Here is a 24,408-nt window from a genome sequence, read left to right as displayed (position 1 = left end):
CACTGTAATCCTTTCTCCATTTTTCTCATTTGCATCCCCATCTATCATCCTGTTCAGCAAGACAAAGGATGCTGCTGAAGTTCTACCTGCCTGAAAAGAGGAGAAGCATAATAAATATTTATAATTTAATTTCAGTTTGCTTTTAGCTATTAAATTAAAATGAAGTAATGTCGTTTGTGAATGATTCACTTCTGTATAAATTAGAATGAATTAAAAGTTAACACTAGATGAAATCATTCTCAATTAGATTTTGCATGCTTCCTTGAGGAAACAAAAAATTTTGGAGCTAAGAGGAATGTTGTGGAATCTCCTCCACAGCCTGTCTTATCCGTAATAGAGCCTGGGGAGAAACTATTGCATTGATTAGGGCAAACGTTTCAGATTACTGTTATGCTTTTGAGTTATGAAAGTTGATTGGGAATGTTGAAGTTTCTTTTTTGCAACAAGATAGTTTCTTTTTTCTAAAACTTTGAACAACTATCCCAAGTCTGACTTCATTACCTTGGATGAGGTACCTGTTCCTGAACCGATTACTGTGCGCAGGGATAGGTGATGCCCTGATTGGTCAGGTCTGTGTCACATGACCAATTGTAGCAGAGAGGAAGTCAAGGGTTGAGAGTGGGGAGGGATCATTTCTCAGTGGTAAATAGGGAGGTTTTTTGTTTGTTTGTTTGTTTTGTTTTGTTTTAAACCAGGAGAGTAAATTGATAATGGTGATGGAAACAGCAGGTGTCCCATTAAGTTGGCCTGTGAGGTCCTGCCTCATCCAGTTTCCCAGCCCCATCCAGCAATGTCTGCTGTTCATTCGCTAAATGTTTTACAGTGCATAGGACAATCCTGCACAAAGAAGGATTGTCCTCTCTAAATACCAGTTCTTCCATTGAAAACTACTTATCTAGACTGAAGCATAGGAAAGAGGAGAGGAATCACAATACAAACTGCAGGTCTACCTCTCGTCAATCTTCTTTGCATACACTATGAATAGGAGAGCCTATGCTCAGCTAGGAGATTGTTTGAATGATAGGTTTTTACTAAGTGCATTTTTATCCTTATCTGTTTCCCCATATAATCTGGGTCCAGAGGTTGGAATACAAGGCTAAAATATGCAGAAGTTCAGGATAAAAGTTTCTCCTCTCTTAAGTAAACTTTCCTTGGCTAAGCTTTCTCTAAGCCTGGGGAAGAAATGGGAATTAAGTTCTATGTATTCTTTTTTTCAATATCTATGGTGAGATAATTTGATCTTAATACCTCTTCCACTGCACAGAAGGCTGAGAGTGACTAATTTCAATGATCTTTTAAAAATCTATTTATAGCAAACCTTCTGGCTGAAGAAACCAATGTGGAGGGTGGCACATAGATTTAAATCCAGTTTTCTGTCATGAGGTGTCATGATTAGAAGCTAACTAGTTCTAGTGTGGTCGTTTAGGTCCTATTCTAGGAAGCACATCTTTTTGTTCATTGTTGACACCGATGTTGCTGTGGTATCTAGAATATAGGAATTGTGTAAAGAGAAAACTTGGGAGTGTACATCCTCAAATAAGGTTTTTTGATTCTTTGCTTCAAAGGTGACATTTTTGAAAACAGATTCCTGAAACACAAGTTCAATAATTCATGTGTGATTTTATTGTCCCATGTTATTATATGTAGCATAAAGTCTTGTTGAAAAAGAATTTACCAAGAGTCTGAAACTCGGTATTTATCAGCTGCTACTGATATACTTGATAAAGTTTTTTGAAAGATGTTACATGTAAAAGATACTTCATAAAATCAAATTCTAGTCTATTCTTAGTATATGTTTTGTTTCTTTTTTAGATACTCCCAGAAGCATAAAAGCATCCACTGCTACAGCTGAACAGTTTTTTCAGAAGCTGAGAAATAAACATGAATTTACTATTTTGGTGACCCTAAAACAGACCCACTTAAATTCAGGAGTTATTCTCTCAGTTCACCACTTGGATCACAGGTAAATGTGGCTGCTGTAGTTTCCTGTGTTTTCATTGTATGTGGTTAAATGAACATATTAAAGAGAAGTAAACAAAAGCTTTCTTCTCTGGTATATCTCCTTATGATTTGGGAGGCTGAGGTGGGCAAATCACGAGGTCAGGAGTTCAAGACCAGCCTGACCGATATGGCGAAACCCTGTCTCTACTAAAAAATACAAAAATTAGCTGGGCATGGTAGCACACACCTGTAGTCCCAGCTATTTGGGTGGCTGAGGCAAGATAATTGATTGAACCCAGGAGGTGGAGGTTGCAGTGAGCCAAGATCATGCCATAGCACTCCAGCCTGGGTAACAGAGCGAGACTCCCTCTCAACAACAACAAAAAGATTGATTTAAGGTAGAATGGTTTTGTTACATTATACAAAAATCACAAGCACAGGTAATTGAAAGTAATTGCCTAAAAGCAGAAGGAGTTGCTGCTTTTCAGGTTAGTAAGAAGTTGCTATTCCTAAAACAAATTTATTAATTACTAAATTCCTCAAGACGTATCTTTCTCAATTTTAAAGCCAAACATACTTCTTAATGTGTGAATAGTTATCCACAAAAATATTATATTCTATTTCTTTGCAAAATTGCCTGGGCTTAGAGTTTAATAGTTGTATAATTTTAATCACTGACAGATAGCTTCCTTTTTTACCTCATAGTTTGCAGCAGTTACAGCTGTATTCTTGGACATGCACTGTATAAAAATGCTATTATCTTCCAGCTTTTCTTATATGTGAGACATGATTAGGAGCTCTGGATGTGGGGAAGGGAGGAAGAAGACGAAAGTCATTCATGATATGTGACATATACATAAATTGCTGTGAAATAATACCAAATAGTTTAAGATGATTCCTTCTGGAAAGAATAACCACAGTTCTGGGAATGGAAGTCCACCACTTACTATCTGTGGACATTGGGGAAGTCACATAAGATCTGTATCTCAATTTCCTCATCTGTAAATTGAGGATAATAGTACCTGCTTCATAAGTTGTTGTGAAGATTAAAGAGTTTATACATATAAAGTGCTTTACCTATATAAAAACTTTAATGATCCTGTCCAAGCATGGGTATAAATCTCTTTATTTGGTTTCTCTTATCACAGATGAGGCAGTCTGGGACTTTGCACATCTTTACTAAATACTAAAGAGCAAACATAAGAAAATCTATGTGGAGAACAAAATATAGCAAGACTGACTTAGTGAGGAAAGTTCCTAGGGACATACTATCCAACTTGCTCTTGCGGCTTGAAGGCCCATTTAATTACATCTTTAGCTCCAAAGGATAATTTCCCAGGCCCTTCACTTGGGTTTCTTTCCTCCCAGGTTCTGGCCTGTTTTTGAGGGGGGCATGCCATCCTAACACTCACCTGGCTTACTACTTTCAGGGAAGAGCAAGAAAGGGAGCAATCCCATCTTGAAGTGTTCACTGGGGCTATTCCCTTCAGTCTGTTTTTGGCTGTACGGACAGGCCTTGTCTTCCTGTGGTTGAGATCCAGTGAGCTCCTTGTTTATAGCCATGTGTCTCTGCCCGTGTCCATTGAGCTTTCAGGCAACAAGAGTCACATGTAATAAAGGAAGATTGTTCATTTGCAGAACAACCTGTTGTATTTCTGATTACCTCTACATGCTAGGAAAATCTCCCCTTAATTTTGCACATTAGATTTTTCTTCCCTGTGACTTTCTCCCACTCCCCTATTTGTAGAGACATAGAACTCACCCAGCCTTCTTCCGGATGACATCCCTTACATAGATGGTGGCCACTGCTACCTGCTTTCTTACTGCTCCTGTCTCTGGGCTAAGTGGTGCTGGGGCCTCCAGCCTCTTGTTGGGCAGCATCTCAATGGGTCTGTTTCCCTCAACTATGAGTCCTGTTTGTATTGGTTCCCAGGGTCGAACACCTTAACTGTACACACTCTGACCAGCACAGACTTCTTGCAATCTGCAAACTTTTTCCACCTAATATTTCTTAAAATAGTTTGATTTTTTTTTAAGCACCTTAAACATTTTAAAGATATGGGCAACTGAAATACCTGACCTTCATCAGGTGGTTTGCTGTCAGGCAAATCCTTTCTTACTCTTTCTGTGAGGTAGATTTATTAAAGTTATAGGCAGGGCTTTAAATGGATTTATTTCAATTGAAAATAGTATTTATTTTTTCAGATTATTATAGAAATATGTTTTCACTGTAGAAAACATTTGGAAAACTGAGAGTTAGAAAGAAATAGGAAAACTGATACAATCATATTACCAAAAGATGAATGTTGAAGTTCTGTCATATTTCAGTCAAGTCCTTTTTTCTGTGTGCATTGATATGCCATATTTTGTTTAATCAACCCTTACTTTTGGGTATTCAACTCTTTACTGTAAATTTTAATAAATAATAATATGATGAATATTTCTTATACATAAGTATTTGTGCTCAGCTGTTAGGTTTTCTAGTTATACCTTTAAAATTAATATTATTTCTGAAATTTATTGTTTTTACTTATTCATTCTATGGTTGTATCATCTGTCAGTGTCATGGCATGTATCTATGAAATTATAAATTATGTAGCTATTATCTAGATATATTATTATTTAACAAATATCATATTTGAGATATAGTATATCTTTCCATGATGTGGAAAATAACTTAGATTTGTAAGGCACTTTCATTTGCTAAGTAAGCTAACAGTTATTAAATGCTTACTATGTGCCAGGCACTCTGCTCCATGCATTACACGGGATTAGTTCATTTATCAGCAGTATTCAGCAGTGGTTAAGAGTGTAGACCTGGAGATGGACAGCATACATTCCAATCATAGCTCTACCATTCATTGTTTTTGGGATCTTGTAAAAATTACTTAATTGTTCTGTACCTCAAGTTTCCTCCTCTGTAAATCTATATAGAGTGCTTGAAACTACTAGTTATAAAAATTCACAAACCTCCCATAATCATACAAGATCAGCACTCCTATTTTCATTTCAAAGATAAGAAAAACAAGCCTTAGAGATAAGTTCTTAAAGGTTCGATGGGAATCAATGGGAGTAGTCTTTTCCCTCAGTGTGATTTTAGAGTCCACCTGCTGAACCTCTGTGCTATCCCGTCTCTCCGTGTCTTTGGGAGATCATTAAACTAGGTTCTTTATTGCCTTTCTTTCCAGCATCATTTAGCTAGTTACTGACAGAGCCAGAACCCAAACCCACTTCCCATTATTGAGTCTTTTTACTAAGGCACTGTGATATTGCCTTCTATCATCTCAACAGACCTTCTGTTATGGCTTGTGCTGGAATTTTTCCTGTTCTTATTTCTGAAGCTATCTTTCTTTAGTCATCTTGCTTTTCCTCACTCATCTATTTAGTTTCATCATTGCCTGAACATTTATTTCATTATTTTCTGCTTTCTTTCACAAAAACTTTAAGGAGGCTTATAGAAATGTCTACAGGACAAGATAAAATGAAACGTATACAAATCAGAGCAAACAAAAAGATAAAACCCTAGTTAAGTAATCAGGATAATTCAACCATTCTTGGCACTGAAACCAGACACATATTTCTCATATGGCCTTTTGTGGTCAAGGTAGTAAGTATCCTTAGAGAACAAGTTCAGGGGACTCTATGTTAGTTGGTCCCTTCAGAAAAAGCACATCTGGCCGGGCGCGGTGGCTCAAGCCTGTAATCCCAGCACTTTGGGAGGCCGAGACGGGTGGATCACAAGGTCAGGAGATCGAGACCATCCTGGCTAACACAGTGAAACCCCGTCTCTACTAAAAAATACAAAAAACTAGCCGGGCGAGGTGGCGGGCGCCTGTAGTCCCAGCTACTCGGGAGGCTGAGGCAGGAGAATGGTGTAAACCCGGGAGGCGGAGCTTGCAGTGAGCTGAGATCCGGCCACTGCACTCCAGCCCGGGTGACAGAGCGAGACTCCGTCTCAAAAAAAAAAAAAAAAAAAAAGAAAAAGCAGATCTACAATGATGCTGATAATCTAGGTATGAAGGTCTTTGAAGCAACACTGCCCCCTTTGGAGACACTTTCTTAGTAATATGCAAGACAGTCATATACAACCAAGTTTTCCTGCTGAATATGCAGGAGCCTTTTATATGGAGGCCTGGTGAGTAGACTGTGTCCTTCAGGCCATATTGCATGTAAATTGCTTTTCTCAATGTAACTCAGTCACTCCCAACTGACAGTGATTAGGTGCAGGTCCGGTTCTTCAATGGGTGCATTCTAGTTCACCATAGTAAGAACTCTTCTGCATGCCCTGCTGAAGGATGCTCATTTTTCTAGTTCTTTTGGGGGGCAAGATGGGATGGCAGTGGCATTGTGATGCTTCCTCTGAGTGCATGTTCTTGCCTGCCTGGGAGAAAGCACAAGAGCAAGAGCTTAAGCAAGAGCAAGAGCTTGAGCTATCCCTCTATGAATTTAGACTCTGTGAGTTAGACCACAAAGTCTCTGCCAGAGAATAAACATGAAATGAACATTAGTATTATTATTAGAGGTGATGTGAGACTGGCTGTCTCTTCCTTATGTCAGTTCTTGACTCCAGTCTTATCTCCATTTGGGCTATTTGCAGTGAATGCCTAGCTTATTGGGAAGCCTGCTCTGAAGCCTAATTAAAGAGGGAGAAGGCAGGAAGTGATGGAGACTGTGGGAATGGTAGCTCCAGCACTGGTGGTGATGGAGTAAAGCGATAGGAGTATAAATACTAGCCAGACACAGTGACCAGTCTGCTCAGCATCTATGTGTCACCCTTTTTCTTTTTCTCTGCTTGTTCAAATCCTGCTCGTACTTCAGAACTCCGCTCATATCTCCAGGAAGCTTTCACTTATCTTCCCAGTTTACATTAATTTCTTCCTGTATCAGTTTCCAATGTATTTTAAAAACTTGTACCAGTTTTTTGGCATTCTAACATATAACGTCTTTCTTTTCTTTCTTTTTTTTTTTTTTTACATTTTGTTCTGGGATGCATGTGCAGAACGTGTAGGTTTTTTACATAGGTATACATGTGCCATGGTGGTTTGCTGCACCTGTCAACCCATCATCTAGGTTTTAAGCCCTGCAAGCATTAGGTATTTGTCCTAATGCTCTCCCTCCCCTTCCCCTTGACCCCTTGCGAAGCCCAGTGTGTGATGTTCCCCTCCCTGTGTCCATGTGTTCTCGTTGTTCAACTTTCACTTATGAGTGAGAACATGAGGTGTTTGATTTTTTTTTTTCCTGCGTTAGTTTGCTGAGAATGGTGGCTTCCAGCTTCATCCATGTTCCTGCAAAGGACATGAACTCATTCTTTTTAATGGCTGCATGTCTTTCATTGTTATTTAAATATTTTGTGTGTATACATGTGTGTTAATTGCATGAGACATTAAAATATCATTTACTGCTTTTGATTAGAGTTGTAACAAATACATAATCTAACTTTAAAAAATCTAAATGGTAGCTTTTTTTTTTTTAAATTGGTAATACATCTCAAGGTTCAAAATGTAAAAGGCACTTCATTCCTGTCCCCTGCCATCCAGTTTCTATCCTTGAGGGCAGCCACTATTATCATTAAGGCATTTCGAAAACAAAAAATATATATATTAAGAAGAAAATGAAGCTCATCCAGTCAGTGGTTTGCTGGAGCTGGCTTGCTTACTGGCTTTAGGGACTGAAATTTTGTGAACCGGTTGACATTAGTAGCTTGAAATAGGCCATGGTATGAGTAATTATTCCATGGAAATCAGCAGATGCTACAAAACAGGGCTTTTAAAAATATACTTTTTCAATGAACCTTTATTTTTGTATACTTTTTAAATACTCTCTTTCTGATACAAATGGGCAGATGAACCAATAGCTTAGAATTGTGTCTCTAGAGAACAGAGAGCCAATTATTAAACATTTACCACTGCCTGTAATTCTGACATTTAGCGATAACCCTATTAATGCTGTGGGATGCAGCTTTTGCATCCTTTTCTCAGGTGAATTTGTGTGTTTGTGTAAAATATTTACATAGTTGACAACAATTTTTGATTAGATGTTAAGGTTTTCTGCTGTCAAGGATTGTGCCTTAAACTTGCAAACTCCATTACATCTGTCACGCTGCCATACACAGTTAGATGCTAAATAAGTATTTGGTAGATGAAGAAATGAGTAAAAGATGAAGAGAAAGGTTATTATGAGTACATCAGGAATCATAAATGGTATCACAAAGTTTTCATCAAGCTAGGGTGGTAGGATTTGGAGAATGTTCAAATTGCTATATTGATGCAGGGTGCCTAATCCATCCTGAAATGTCATTAACTCCAGCACAAGAAATTCACTAACTGGCAGCCACTGCCTTGAAACAGCTATAAGTTAGGTTCTTAGGCAATGACGACAACTGTAATAAGCTATATGGCAACATCTCAGCCACGGTGTTAGTGCTGGATATCTAATCACACAATTTTGTTGGTTTGAACATATGGACTAATGGGCATGCTCTGGATTCTAGGGTATCTGAAGTGAACTAAAAGCAAGATGAAAGTAGGAAAGGCAGATGATCACACTGTTGCAGAATTAAGAAGAGGGCTTCAGTCAAATCTTGGCACTGAAACATAGCTTCAAACCAAGTGGCATAATTATGAAACTCCCGGGAAGCCCATCAGCAGTGTCCTGGTGTGCCATGAGCAAAGCCTCATTTGGCCTCCCAACTCGAGATGCTGGTTTCAAATGGTGTTCCTTAAGTAGAGGCTGATATTAAAAATTAAGCCACAAACTTCATGTGAGCACAGGGTAAAAAGATTTTTGGCTCTTCAGTCATTTCAGTATGTTCACCATCAGCAGCATAACCTAAAAAAACCAGACAATAATACATGACACTTGTTGGAAATAATTGAGACATTCAGGCTGATCAAAGGAGTTCTCTCTTTATTATAGTTTTCTGACCATTGTGTTTTGAAAGGTAAATAGAGAATAGAGAAATATTTTTAAAATACTGAATCACTTATCCATTTATACAAGAAACATAGAAGAGAAATATGAAAAATATAAAGGATTGTTGAAAAGCAAAAGTATACTTATCAGTAAAAGTAAAAGAAATTTATTGAAAATCCCGAAGAAACTGTTTCCTTCTTATAAAACTGCAGTTTCTTCAGGATAAATAAAATCCTTTTTTTATGATTAGTGTAATTTGGTGTAGTTGCCTAGATTCTGTTCTGTGGCTTATAATATTTCTTCTTTATTTAAAACAATCTTGGACTTTAGATATATAAATTGATTCCAAGGGGTTTATTAGGAATTTTGCTGATATCCAAGCATTATTTATGCTTCTGACTTTGAATGCTTTGCAGATAGCATACATGGAGATAAGTTGTGGCCATAGCTTTGCAAATAAATACAAAACTGTCCCGTAGTTTATCATCATCTTCTGTATTAATAAACTTCAGGTGAAATAAATGTGATTTTTCTACCCTCTTAATATTAATTATACCCTCTGGGTGAGTAAAAATGTATTTATGTATGAGGCTGAAATTGTGTCTTCATGTTTGTGAGTGCTTGTCATGTATTAAGCCATTTCTCTTTCTTGACATTAGTAAGTAAAAATTAAACTTGCTGGCAATATTTGCTTGGCTTAATGGTTCTGAACTAAAAAATGACTTTGTTTATTATGGATGAAATTAATAGACTGACATAAAAGCTACTAAACTTGTTACTTTCTGCTTGCACTTTATTTAATAAATAGCTTTAAAGATAATAGGATTTATAAATTAAAATTTCAAACTCCAATTTCTACATAATCAAAAACTTTACTTGGGTTTTATTTTCTTGAAGTGTTTCTATATCATTGTTTATCTCTCACAAAATTGCATCTCTGTTGTGTACTTTAATACCTCCCTTATTATTAGGAAAGTTGCAATATATATTCTAATGTGGCCAAGCATACATATATCACTACCAAGTAGGCATGGTCAAGTGCTCATCAAAGAAAGTAAATTAAAGCAAGCAAATAGAATTTCTCATCATAATTCTTATATAGGTAATGTGATGGACAGAAATACACATTTTAACACACAGAGGTTATCCCATAGAGCACAAATCCCCTGTTTCACGCTAAAGAAGTGAGGCATTTTTTTTTTTCCCTTCCCGTAAGCAGTCCACTCTTTCTGCAGGGTCAAAGAATGAATCAGTTGACTGCTGCTGCCGCAGCCCATAGACTAACCAGCCCATATTCACTTTCATTACACATTTTGGGTATTTTCCTCCTAGATGGGGATGCAGAGGACCAAGGATATTTCCAGGCAACCATCCTATTCTGACTCTATCTGGTTATCAGACCCTAAATATCTTAGGCCATTGCAAGACCCTTCTGTGTCATCCATCTTGTAGCTCCTTCACATCTACTCTATTCACTCCCTACGGACAGAGTACTGGAATTTTGGTTGTTGTATAAGCAACTGTCATTAAGGAGCAAGCATAGTGTGTTTTGGAAACCAACCTCGTGCTCCTGCTTGCAGTTTTTCATACTTCCCGTTTCTGTGTTGCCATATAATTTCTTTATAAATGGCAGGAAAGGTGAATTGTTCATTAGAAATAATTGGCCCATGTAACTTTTAATGATCAGTCTGCTACTTTTTTAAGGTTATTTTTTTCTTTTCAGCATTAAAAACTATTTCTAATGATTAAAAACTTTTCTAACTTTTTCTTCACTTGGGAATAAAACTTTGAGATTATAATTTTAGTTCTTTCTTGTTTTGGCTTTGCTAAGAACTTGTGACTTTATTATTTTCCCTTTTGCCATTTTTGAAAATGTTGACATCTAAATTTTAGGAGTCTATAGCTCTTCCTGATTTTCTTTAAGACAGAAGCTTATCATATCTCGATGATTTACTATTATCATGTTTCATAGAGATGTTGTTAATGAACGGAGATTTTTTTTTTGAGTCATTGGTCCAGAATTCTTTGTGCGTGTGTGTGTGTGTCTGTGTGTGTATAAAGAGCAAATCCATCAAATGTATAAATTCCTATTAAATATAATGTTTTAGACAGGAATATTTTGTTATTTTTTCTTGTAAATGATTCCTTATAATTAAATGCAATGCTGTTAGAGGTTCTGACTTTGCTGAGCACTTAATTTTTTTCTTTTAAGAGGATTTTTGCATTTCAAACGTTGCTTCTTTTTATGTGTTTATTATTTGATTGTTATTTCACTTAATTTCCTCCTTGTATATTTTTTCTTTGTTTGAAATGGTTTTTCTTATCCTGAGATCAGGTAGCCTTGCTTTGTAAAAGTATATATTTTTATCGTTTCCCTGTCTTACTCTTGAACCCATCTATAATTTATTTTAGTGTACTTAAGATGATCGAGGCTCTAAACATTTTTTTAAAACATATAATTAATTATTCCAACACCATTTATGTAACTCTCCCCCTCCCTCATTTGAAATATAGTCTTATATTTTACATTAAAATCATTTCTGTGCTGTCTCTTCTGTTTCATTAGTCTGTTTATTTTTGTACCAGTAATAAACTTACATACATGATTTTTCATATTGTGGTTTTTTACTGTATGCATTTAAAAAATGCAAATACAAAAAATTACTACTCAAATGTAGTATGCTGTTGTATTCATGGGTGATATTCAAAATGTATAGTAATCAGTATGCCATGGGCACTAAACAACCAAAGCAGGAAAGTGACAAGGTAGAATGAACCTTGACTATAATGAACCAGTATAGCTGTTTCTATATGCACTGTGTGTATGTACTTCTAAATTTTATGATATTGGATAGATATATAGAGATTCAAGTATAGATTTTAATATGTATATGATTACACCAAATATAGGTGAATATTTATGAGATATGTATGTGTATGTATAATTTTCTACATATTGTGTATATGAAATACATATTTCATAATACATTTTAATATGTTGCATTCTCATCAGCAGAGTGCCTACTTACCTACTTTCTTCAACAATGATTTAAAAATTTGCCCATTTAGGAGGTGAGAAGTAACACTTTGTTGGTGAGGTTGAATACCTTTTCATATGCTTATTGGCCATGCATATATCTTCTTTTATAAATTGCCTGTGTATATAGATTGTCAATTTTTCATGTTTTCTTAAAAATGAGCTCCATTTAATAAGGATATTTATTCATTATCATCTAAATTTTTAATTTGCCTCTAAGTTTTTATGGTTTTTTTATGTACTAAATTTTCTTAAATGATGTGCAGTCTAGTCAATAATTTCTGTCTCTAAAGGGTGGGATTATGTTAATGACATAGTGAAGAAATAATGTGTTTTCCATATATAAAACAAGAGAAGGCTAATTCAAAAATTCAAGAAAAAGAAATCTTGTATGAGAAATTCGTGGTCCATTATATACAATGAAATAAAATTTACTACAATTTTGGACAATTATTACATTTAAGAAAAAAAAAATCTATCCTTGATGCTATTGAACATTCTCCTTTGGGTGTTGAAGAGTTTGTGTTACTCTAGCGAGAGAATGCTTGTCTCAGCACAATATTTGGTATTGCAATTAATACTACCTGTAGGCATAAATGCAAATACTGTTGATTAGTTCCCTATTGATCTTTTAATTGTGGGTCTGGAAAGGGTATAATATTACATCTGTGTTTAAATTTCCATCTTAATCTGCCTTACTATATTAAACAGATATTCTATTTTAATGCCCTTTAGTCCTGCCTAAGAAAAAATTGACATTTTGGACTTAGATATAGGTATCTAAGGTATCTACTTAGATGTAGATATTCAGTGCAATATCCAACAGAATGAAACTGGTGGCCCCAGTGCAATTTTTTCAAAAACTCACTGTTTTCTCACAGATTTGTAATGCCACCTCAAATCTCCATCAATGCTGAAGTCAGTTTCTGGGCCTTGTTTTCTGTCCTACTAACCTATTTGTTGATTTCTGCAGAGATACCACAATACTCTGATTAATATAGTTTTATAAGATTTGATATTTAATAGCTCAAGTCTCTTTGTTCTTCCTGTTAAGAAATTTTTGCTGCATTTGAAACTTCATTCTTGGGAATAACTTAGAATCAGTTTGTGTTTTATGAAAAAAATTCATTGGTATATATTGAAATTGCATCACATTTATGGGTTAATGTATTAACATTTTTATATTACTCAGTCTTCTAATCCATTAATATGGTTTTTCTCTGCATTTTTTAATGTCTTCTATTATCTTATTTGAAATTACTACATAAAGTGTATATACATATTTTGTTATATTAATTCCTAAGAACCTTATATATTGTACTGCTACTGTGATGGGTTATTTACTTTTCTATTGTATTTTCTAATTGTAAAAGACATTTAAGTTGATGTGCTACTAGAAAAATGGATTTTGTTTTGTATCAAAAGTAGCAGCTTCCATAGGATTTAAATTGCTTTCTCTTTTCCCTAGTGACAGAGTTGGATTCCTTGGATGCAACTCAGAGTATCATAACACAATTTTCGATGTGCCATGAAAGTTCATTTAATTCTCTTTTCTTAATCTACCATACATTAATATGCACTGACATTTTAAAATTAATGCACAGTGAATGTTGAAGGATTGTTGTAATAAATTTTAATTCTTTGGCATTACAATACATCTCCTTTTAGTCTTTTCATGTCGATGTGAAACTTCACAAATACTCTTTAAGCCCTTGATCAGTTGCTTAAAATAGTTTTACAAAGGGCTCACTTAAAAATTATAATTTTTTTTTACAGTTTACTACTCAGAAAATAGAATTTAACTTTTAACTTATTTCATAATTTCCTTTAGTTACAATTAAGTCTCTACCTTTTTAAAAAGTCCATGTGAAATCTTATTTTGGTGTCTTAATTGACAGTGGAGTTTATGTTATCTCCATTACCTAATTCTCTTGCTGTTGTGTACACTCTACTTCCACTGATTCTGGAGAGAAGTCTTATATTTTTGTGGTTGAAACGATGTATTGATATGTTTTGTAACAACTGAATAAAGTCATTCATGTTTTGCCTCTTTTTTTAGTACTTTTATTCACTGAGCATTTTGAAGGAAAGTGATTGACATGCTGTCTTCTTTCCTTTGTACTTTAACCTTTGGTTATTTAAAACTTTAGGTATTGTAAAAATTACGCTTGATTGTAGGATGACACATTCTTGAGGATACTGAATGCATCACAGAATACATGAATTATTGAATATTTCAGCTTAAACCCATTTAATTCAGCCAGTAAAAATAGTCTGAACAGCACCAAAAGTGAAGTAAGATATGTTTTGAGTGAATTACAAGAAAAAAGTTTGCTTTGCAAATGACTTAAACATTAAACTATATACTTGCACACTCAAACTTTTAACTATACACTTAAACTATGCACATTTTCAAGCATTAAGCATTATATTTAAAATAATTATTTGCTAATATAACATCTGAAAACTGGCTGTAATTTTAAAAATGTACTAATTTTTGAGCATTAGTGAATTTGAATATTTTGGAAATATATTTGTTAGTAAGTTATTTGTGTCTGAATTGATGAACAGTTTCTATTGATAGCTTTATATACAGTATTGCACATTGAACTCTTGCTATTTTTCTTGCTTATTTGTAAGAACGCTTTATATAATAAGGATATCAACTTATCCTCCATTACATATATGCAGTATATATGCATCAGTTTTCCTAATTTAATGTTTGTTTTTAATTTTAAAAAATTGAAATAGCTGCAAACCTACAAAAATGTTAAAAGCATATTACAAAAAACTTCACTATAACAGATTCCCGAACTCCCTAAATATTTTTATAGCTCATTTGCTTCATCACCCTCCATCTCTTATTCCTCTGAGCCATTTACTGACAAGACACTTCATCACCTTTAAATACTCTAGTGTATATTTTATCAAACATTGACACACTTAGCCAACATACAACCTTCCAATTAAGAATCAACATTGACATTACTGTATTATCTAATCTACAGACCCCATTCAAATATCACCAACAATCTAAACTCTTTCTTCTTGGCCCAGGATTCTAGCCAAGAACACATGTTGCATTTGGTTGTCATTTACCAGTATCTCCTTCCATCTGGAGCAGTTCCAGTTTTTTCCTGTCTCTGAGATCCTTTATGGGCTTAGAAGTATAGGCCTCTCATTCTGTAGGCCCTCAACCTGGGTCTGTCCAACGTTTACTTATTACTCAGGACATGCATCTTGTGAGGAAACCCATAGATATGAGGATGATTCTTCTTAGTATACCATATCTGGAGGCACACTATGTCAACCTGCCCTACCACTGGTGATGTTAACCTTGCTCACCAGGTCAAGTTGGTGAACTGAAAAGTTCTTCATTATTTTTTCCTTTGGATTTTGATTAGTGTTTTATCGGGGAGAAATTCTAATTTTATTTCAATATCCTGATCCTCATCAGACCTTCTCCCACCTGCCTTTACATCCCTCGACCACGCCCACCTGTATTAGATATTATTGCTTCTTAGTGACATGGATAAAATGATAAAATTGGAAATTGACACTCGTTTTTACTCTTACTCTTACTCATATTCTGGTAGTATCAACAGCTTGAGAATATGTTTTTATGTAAAAGTGTATTCCTAAATACACTTTTGGTAACACAAACTTTTTTCACATATTATTTCAAATGCATATCAGCATTCACCATGTAAGGCCTATTTACGTTAAATACTATATTTTTTTCTTATTGAAATGTAATTAGGTATGCTGAGTGAAATTCAGAGAAAATAACATCTTATTTCCATAAAGATGATTTGCTTAGTTTTTCTACCTTTCTCTTGATAGCTTTATATACAGTATTGCACATATTGAACTGATGTATCACACACCTTTATGAAAACACAATCAGAGTATGTATATGATATATTGGAGGTGTATTTTGCTAAAAGGCATTTACATTTATCCTGACATGACTCTTCCGTTTATGGCTTTTCAAATTTTTTATTTCAGTTAGTTATTGGTAAGCAATAAGTGAAATGGAGCCTCGTTTTTTTTGAATGTTTATAGTTGGTTAAAGTGTATGTTTTATTCATTTAAAAATAAACCTCATTGTTTTCCACTAGCCAGTAACCGAAATAAATACACAACAGAATCTTTTGAACCTCTGATTTATCAGAATTCAAGATCTATTGCAGGAGTTTTGCTCAATCACATTAAGCAAAATTGTGCTTATTTTAAACTCTCCATTTGTAAGTGGATTCAATAATGTAGAGTAATATGAACTGATAAATACGAAAACAGTGCAAACATGCCTTGTGATATAAAACAAAGACTGGCAGAAGTACAGGAACTGTAGATACGAAAAGGGAAGACTTTATACTATCCTGGGGAATGTTGATTCAAGAAAATGACAAAGTGATGAAATGAGAAGTTCCTTGAGTAGCTGGACTTTGTCTCTTTTTTTTTTTCTGTATCCTCTGTGCCTGGTGCAGTACATCTCATATAGATGGCTAATAAATATTTGTCAACTAAATGACTGAGTGAGAAGTACAAAGCATCTGCTTATATCAGGTCTTGTGGTAGCTGGCTGACTTCTTAGGTGCATGGAAATGTTTTCCCTTCATTTGCTAGGGTTAACACTTTAAGTGCCTACCCCGTGTCAGGCCGTTCCCTAAATTCCTTACATGGATTAATCTCATTAAATGCTCATTGCAAAAATCTTGGAGGTAGGTACCATTATTATTCCTATCTTAGACAAGGAAATGGGACCCTGAGAGATGTAGTCTTATGTCCGATGTTGCAATAAGTGGCAGAATCAACATTGGAACCAGGCTACTTGGCGTCACAGCCCATTGTCCTAACTATTATCTTGACAACTTCTCAACTGCTTATTTTAGAGCAGCACCGTGAGCTTTCTGCTTCCTTCAAAGCTCAAAAACTCTAATGACCAGATTAGCACTATTGTTTTATAGTGCTCTGAAGATAATAGTAATAATGATAATAATATATTTTTCTCTGTTGGGCTTTTTAATTTATACTAAAAGTTTTTAGCCAGAAATCTTTCACACAATTTACTTCTTTATTTCAACAGCATCACCATGACCTACTGAAAAGTTGAGGCAATGTAAATAAATCATGGTCTACATTATTGGGTAACTATTTTGTCTTTTAATTTTTCAAACTGCCTCTCCATAAAAAGTTAATGGCAAAACTTGACAGTAAGATTTCTAGCATTTTGGCATTTCTATAATAGCTACAATTTAGGGTGAGGTTGGTTCTGTTTCCTCTAGTTAGGGATGTTCTGTAACCATTTCAGTTGTGAACTCCAGAGGTAATATGCTCACAACAATCAAAATGTCACCTCAGTGGGTAGCCTATGAATCCTGTTGCCTTCTTCCTTGGCTCTTATTTATACTGAACAACAGGGGAGACATGATGATCCATGAAGCATGTCAGAAAGCAGATGATGCAATGTTGACAGCTTACTCTCTGCCACATGACTTTGTTCTCTCTTTCAAATACCGTCTGCCTAGAACTTCTAGCTGTCTTCCATGCATCAGTGCTTTTCCTTTATTGCTGCCCATACTTTCAGAATATGTTACCTATAAAGCTGCTGAAAATTCCTACACAGGCCAAGCGTTATTGGTCTAAATAATTTCTATTGATTTTTAGCATCTTAGGACAGCAAACTGTTAACTTAAGAGAAAGGTTGGAAGCCAGATGAAATACTGCATAGAATCTTAGGGCATTGAGGGGCTTTGAGAATCACTTACTCACTCCAGATGGACATATCCCTGAAAGTATCATGGATCATTTTTAGGTAAAGATGAAGATGAAAAGCTACCATTTGGGGAATATTATTTTCTTCCTAAAAATTCTTTGTTATTTGAAAGCGTGCAATTGCAGTCATCCCTTCATAGGCTTGTAAAACCACTTAGGTATCTGGAAATTGAAGAGAAGGTTAGCGTATTCTCTTGGGAACACTCTCTTTCTCTCTCTCTCGTCTCCACTCATAGTAGTATTTAGTTTATGTATAGATTGGATTTTAAGATATCGTGAAGTTCTTCCCTTTAACTTTAAGCAGAGCTGACTTAAACCTCTCTAACAGGTAAAACTACATCCAGAAAAGATGAATTTTATTTTTTTCACAAAATTAAGAGATTGACTTGAGTAACCAAATTCAGAACTAAAATGTGACATTTTACCATATTTTAAAGTAAAATTAAGTACAGTAGTGTCTTATATGCCAAATGACTAAGTAACTAATGATTCCTCAATGAGCATGTTATTCCTTTGTGGAATTAATGTGTCTGTATATTTCTATATCTTTTCATATCAGAGCAAATGTATTCTGAGGATTTGGTGATTAAATGCAATTAAATTCAATTTCTATATTTTTGAACTCTACTTGACCACTAATACCTATGACAGATGGTTTCACAGATCCACTTTACTCCACTTCCTCTCTGTAGAAAGTAGAATAACGTTTAAACATAATGTAGAAAGAAATTCATATTTTATTTGATCCTTTACAAATAACTCTTGCGTAAGAGTTTCATCTTTTAGTTAAAGTAAGGTGACACTCCAGTTAATAAGTGCCTTGGAATAAAATGTATTTCATAACTTAGCTATATTAAATACATCATCCGCCCTACACACCTGAAAACCCTTCAGAATAGGACCACTAGTATTTATATTTAAATGATCAAACTCTTATTTTTTCTCTCTAATATACTGATCTGTATTCAGTGGAAAAATTATAACCATTTTGGACGTTAGAATAAAATAATATATTATAAAGTGGTAGTAAGATGGGAGAGTTTTGGAAAGAAGGAAAGAGGGCTGTTGACCCTTTCTCAACCTACCATACTTCAATGAACACCAACTTGGAGAATTAGTGAAAGGTTATACTTCTTTATTTTTCTCAAATATCATTAACATCCCTTGAGTTGCAGCAGGTACTAGAGGCAGAACTGGTTTGCAGCTGCCATCAAGATTGGGGTATAATGAATCTGATCTCCAAACTGATGCCTTGAGTTTTCAGGAAATGTGATCTTACTGTATTGCACAAAGGTCATACGCATAGGTGATAAATAAGAAGTGGAAATCGGGCCAGGCACGGTGGCTCACGCCTGTAATCCCAGCACTTTGGGAGGCCGAGGCTCGCTAATCACAAGGTCAGGAGATTGAGACCATCCTGGCTAACACGGCAAAACCCAGTCTCTACTAAAAATACAAAAAATTAGCCGGGCGTGGTGGCACACGCCTGTAGTCCTAGCTACTCAGGAGGCTGAGTCAGGAGAATCAGTTGAACCCAGGAGGCGGAGGTTGCAGTGAGCTGAGATCCTGCCACTGCACTCCAGCCTGGGTGACAGAGCAAGACTCCGTCTCAAAAAAAAAAAAAAAAAAAAAAAAAAAAAAAGTGGAAATCATTTGCAAAGTTCTTTTTTCCCCAATATGAGTAGCCAACTGATCCCTCACAGTTTTTTAAACAGCTGGTTTTTTTCTCTATGCATTTCAATGCCTTTGCTACAATCAGGTTACCCTATTTGTGTGAACCTGTTTCTAAACTATCTATATAGCTCCATTAGTCTACTTTTTTATTCATGTGCCAATATTACACAATTTAATTACGATACCTTTTTAATAATTTTAGATGTGGTAGCATAAGTTCTCCAAAGTTTGCTTTTTTCAAGATTATGTTAGATATATGTACTTGTATTTTTTACATTTCCTTATAATTTCAGAATCAGCTTAAATTTTGTTTCAGATTTCATTAAATCCCAAATACATAAATTTGAAGGATGACTTACATATTTACATTAGAGAACATTAATTTCTTTCAGTATTGTTTCATAGGCATTTTGTAGAGTTGTTACATATTTTCTGTTAAATTAATTCCTGGATATTTGACATTTTGATGTTATTTTAATTGGCATCATTTGAAATTTTATTTTCTATTTGTTAGCAATACAGTTGGATTTTGCACACTGATGTTTTATCCAGTGAGCCTGTTAAATTCATTTAATTCTATAGTTTATTTGTAGAATATTTTGCTTTTTCTATGCACATAGTCATGTTATCCACCAGTAAAAATAGTGATATTTATTTCAAATTCTTATACCTCATACTAATACATATGAAAATTTGATTGAATGATTTTGTTCCATCATTCCACTTAGGAATGATGGAATAAAAATTTGTCAAAGAATTGGATCTTTTCATCTTTTCATCCTAAAGTCATTAGACCTTAACTTTATTTTTTTAATATTGAGTTTTTCAGACCTTCAAGGAACAGATACTTATGCTATATACTTTGTTCCTGAGTGTGGAAAAGAAAAGAAATGCTTCTTAGTTCACTTCTCAGAGTGATGTTAATCCTGATTCCAAAATCTGAGTATGGAACAACTACATGTGCACACATGCACACACATACACAAGTATAAGGCAGTGTAAAGTATGAATAGAGACACTAACATTCTTACTAAAATTCTTCAGATGAACTCCAGAAGTGCATTTAATATATAAAACAACAAGGCTAAAGTAGGGTTTTTAAATAGTTATATAAATATAAATTTTCTAAGCCAAATATTTGCTATTATTAAAATTGTCTACTAATAAACCTACGAGAATTGACTGAAAGGTTATTACATGAGTGTTTCATGAGATGGTTGGACATAGGAATATATGTGTGTGTGTGTGTGTGTGTTTGTGTGTGTGTATACACATGGAAAAGCAGTGATTACCAATTGCTGATGAAATGTGTGGATGAGTCATCTGTTATACTCTTGGTCTACAATGACTTTAGTGATTAATTTGGCCACATGACTTTCTCCATTTGCATATAACCTTTGAAACTGGTAATCTACTGCCTTCTCTGTTCCTTTTAGCTGTCTCCAATTCCCATCCTATCATTTATTATTGAACCTACTCCAATGAGGCTTTGCTCTCTCTATTTCATTAACTTTTTTTTAAAATCAGGGTAACCACTGATGTCCATGTTGCTAAATCCATTTTGCAATTCTGAATCGTCATTCTGTTGGACTTTGAGCATCATTTCGTTAGGTAGTTAGGTTGAGTATTTGCTCCTTCCAAACACTTTCTTTACTTGGCCTTCACAGCTTGCCTTCTTCTGGATTTACTGCTTAGTCCATTAATGCATTCCTCCCCACACCCCTGACATCTCAATGTAGGACTGTTCCAAGGCTTGATGCTCAGACCTCCTCATTACGCAGTGTTTAGTCACTTCCTAGATGATCTCATCCTAATAGCTTTAAATCCCATCTCTATGAAACAATGATTTCCTATTTTTTCTAGTCTTGATCTTTGCCTGTGGACTCCAGATTCATGTATCCAGTGGCCCAACTGCACCTTCATTAGATATATAAATATCTTTGGATATTTAATTTGAATATCAAACTATGCATATTAGAAGTCAAATTTGTCACTCTCTTCAAGCTTACGCGTTCTCAAACCTGAGTCTTCTCCATCTCCTCTCAATAAATGGTAGCTACTTTCTTCCACATGTTCAGGCTAAAATCCTTGAAGTGTTTCTTGATTTCAGTATCTCTCACTTGCACGTTAATCTTGAGAAAATATTTATTGCTCTCCCTTTAAAACATCGCCAGAGTTGACCCTCTTCACCACCCTACCTTGTCCAAGCCACCACTAGCAGTAGCCTCCAAACTCATCTCCTTGCTTTAACCCTTGCAACTCCTCATTCTCCATATAGTGAGTTTCTGACACTGCAGTCAAGTTGATTATACTGAAATTCAATTCAAAGAACTATCTGGTGGCTTTCTACCTGCTGCCAAAGTTATTTTATTAGCTTCTTAGGCCCTAAATGATCTTCCTACCTGCCTTTTCTTACCTTTCTGGCCTAATTTCCTACTATTCTGTCCCTTGCTCATTCCACTCTTGCCACTCAGGCTTGTTTGGTATTTGTTGAACTTATGAGGTAGGCCACTGCCTCAGGGTGATGGTTCTCTTTCAGGGTTACACTAGACATCACTTTCTTAATGAAACTTTCCTTGGTCATCCTGTGTTAAATATCATCCCCTCATAGTCTGTATTCTCCTTTCCTACTTTAACTTTTTCTATAGATTTTTATCACCACACAACCTATATATTTTACATATTAACTTTATTTGAGGCTGCTGTTTTTTACCATTTTGGTTTACTTCTATATTCCTGTGTTCCTAGAACAGAGCCTAGAACAAAATAGACATTCAAAAAGTGTTTGTTGAATGAAATAAATGAGAAGGTAAATATAACATAAATCCCTTTGAAATGTAATGCCATTTGAACTGGCAATTTTATTTCTAATAATTTATTCTAAGAAAATAATTGTACAGATACACAAAGAAACATGTATTAAATATTTTTATTAAGAATGAAAATGTAGGAACTAATAGGAAATTAGATATTAAATAAATTATGATACAGCTATACTGTAAAATACCACACATCCATTTAAAAGGATGTGGGTTTACTTTATTGACATTGAAAGACAAAGTTATATTCAGTTAAATGAAAAAGATTGCAAAGGATACATACAAAAATGACCAGCCAGACCATTAATTATTTTAATTTTCTACATCATCCTTTTGTGTATTTTCTGAAATTTTGTCTAATTGCAACCTATTATTTTATATCAGAAAAATTATGTATTTATGTATATACACAACTGGCCAAGTTGTCAGGTCTTTTGCAACTAGCCATAAGCCTTCACTCTTTCTGCTTTTATTTCCTATTATTCAGAAATACTTATTTGGAAGCCCGTAAAAAGACTTTATAGAATCTATGAAACCTTTGTAAAATTTGTGAGCCAGCCAGATTTTTTGCACTCTTACTATGTGCATTTTCAGATCATTGAAGCAGCCCATACTCCCCAGTGGGTCCCCAATCTTACAACAGTATGCTTTTATGACCATCCTTGATACAATAGGGAAGGCTCATGTTCCTTGAGCCTGCTACTTCTTTGAATTCTCTGTCTCCATGTCTTTCTCTAATTTCTACCTGTTTGGTTTCAGTCACAACTGAGTTGAGATAATGAGAAAGCTAAGCATTAAGCAGATACTACCCTTTATCCAGTGGCTTGTTTTAACTCCTTAACTCTTTTGGCTACCCCTGTGCCATGGAGTACCCCACTTATTATCAGTGCTTTATTATACCTTTTCTTTCTTTTTTAAATACCTGGTGTTAATATTCCCATAGGACCTTTTGAAAACTGGTGTTTGAAAAATGTATGCAATGCCACTTAATTCTTATCTCCAGAATCATAGCTCCAAATGTTGTTTCTTAGGATTTCTTTGTGTTTTGCTGGCCTCATCATTAAGAGTAATAAGTTACCTGTAATTTACAAGTGGCCATTTTTTCCTTTTATTTTACATTAAGCGCAGTTATGTAGGGTAATAAGATAGGTTGTTATTCAAGCCATCATGTTGGATGCTAGGGCTTCAATTATGAATTAATTCAATTTGTGACTGATCTTATCTATTGGTGATACAATTTTGGCTCCTAACTATATTATTCATGAAAAAGTTTTGTTATCCTCAGTGATTTGGCTGCATTCCTTTTCTTGTAACAAGACTTTTATAGTAATGTTATTATTAGTTTTGAAACAACTAAACCTAATTTTCACTTAATGATGTGTTTATTACTGAGGGTCTTTAAGCTACAGTGTTGTTTAGCCTTGTTTATTGACAGATTCTCAGTACCATAGTAAATGTTTGTTGGAATAATTAAACTAAAACGTTATTATTAAGACACCTCTTTTCTTTAGGCTTTAATGTAAGAAAAAATATTTAAAATTAAAAATGAAATGGTCTGTGTCTGGAAGTCATGATTTTTGGTCACTGGATATATTCAAACTACATAATCATTTTGACAGGAATATCGTAGATGAGATTTAAGCACCATTATTTGGGTAGATTCTTGTTAAAACACTTTCCGTTCATGAGATTCATACTTAATTAAGTTAAAACCCATCCTGAAATTTTGCTGATATTTTAATAGAATGTATAATTGTATCATAGGAAATATAAGTCACAATAATGACATGTATGGAGTGCTTACTCTTTACTAAGAATTGTGCAAAGTAAGCACTTACAACTTTTAGTTCATTTAATTGTTAAAATAATCATAGACGTTTACAACTCTTATTATCCTCTTTGGATGGGGAGGGGGGAAACAGAAGCTTAGAGAGAATTTTTATCTTGCCTGTTATCACAGTTAGTAAACTGTGGAGACAGGATTAAGAGACTCTGAGTCCTCTTAAATTGCTGCATTATACTGTCTTGCAAATGAACAAATACCATTAAAATAAATGAGTGAACAAAAATATCAGAAAAATGTTTCTAATAAGGGATGCCAAAAAATGCACTGTTTTCTACTTGCTCTCCCATCTCCCTTAACATGTGAGGGAATCACTAAAAGTGGCAAGATGAAACAGCCAATTTTCTATAATAAATGAGGAAAGCCACCTAACTCACAATAATTTTGGCTCTACCACGGTAGTT

General features: G+C 34.7%; 1 protein-coding gene across 4 annotated transcripts in view; it reads left to right on the top strand.

Moving 5' to 3' along the window:
• NELL2 (neural EGFL like 2) overlaps nt 1-24,408 on the top strand; it is a 415,912-nt gene that overhangs the window by 104,784 nt on the left and 286,720 nt on the right. For all 4 annotated transcript variants that reach the window (XM_045365097.3, XM_005570625.5, XM_065524062.2 and 1 more), the window contains exon 4: nt 1,813-1,963. In XM_045365097.3, coding sequence (XP_045221032.1) covers nt 1,813-1,963 — 151 coding nt within the window. The remainder of the gene's footprint in view (nt 1-1,812; nt 1,964-24,408) is intronic.

Source organism: Macaca fascicularis, chromosome 11 (genome assembly GCF_037993035.2).
Source record: "Macaca fascicularis isolate 582-1 chromosome 11, T2T-MFA8v1.1".
NCBI classification, from domain to species: Eukaryota; Metazoa; Chordata; class Mammalia; order Primates; family Cercopithecidae; genus Macaca; species Macaca fascicularis.
This window is presented reverse-complemented; position numbering and strand designations above follow the sequence as displayed.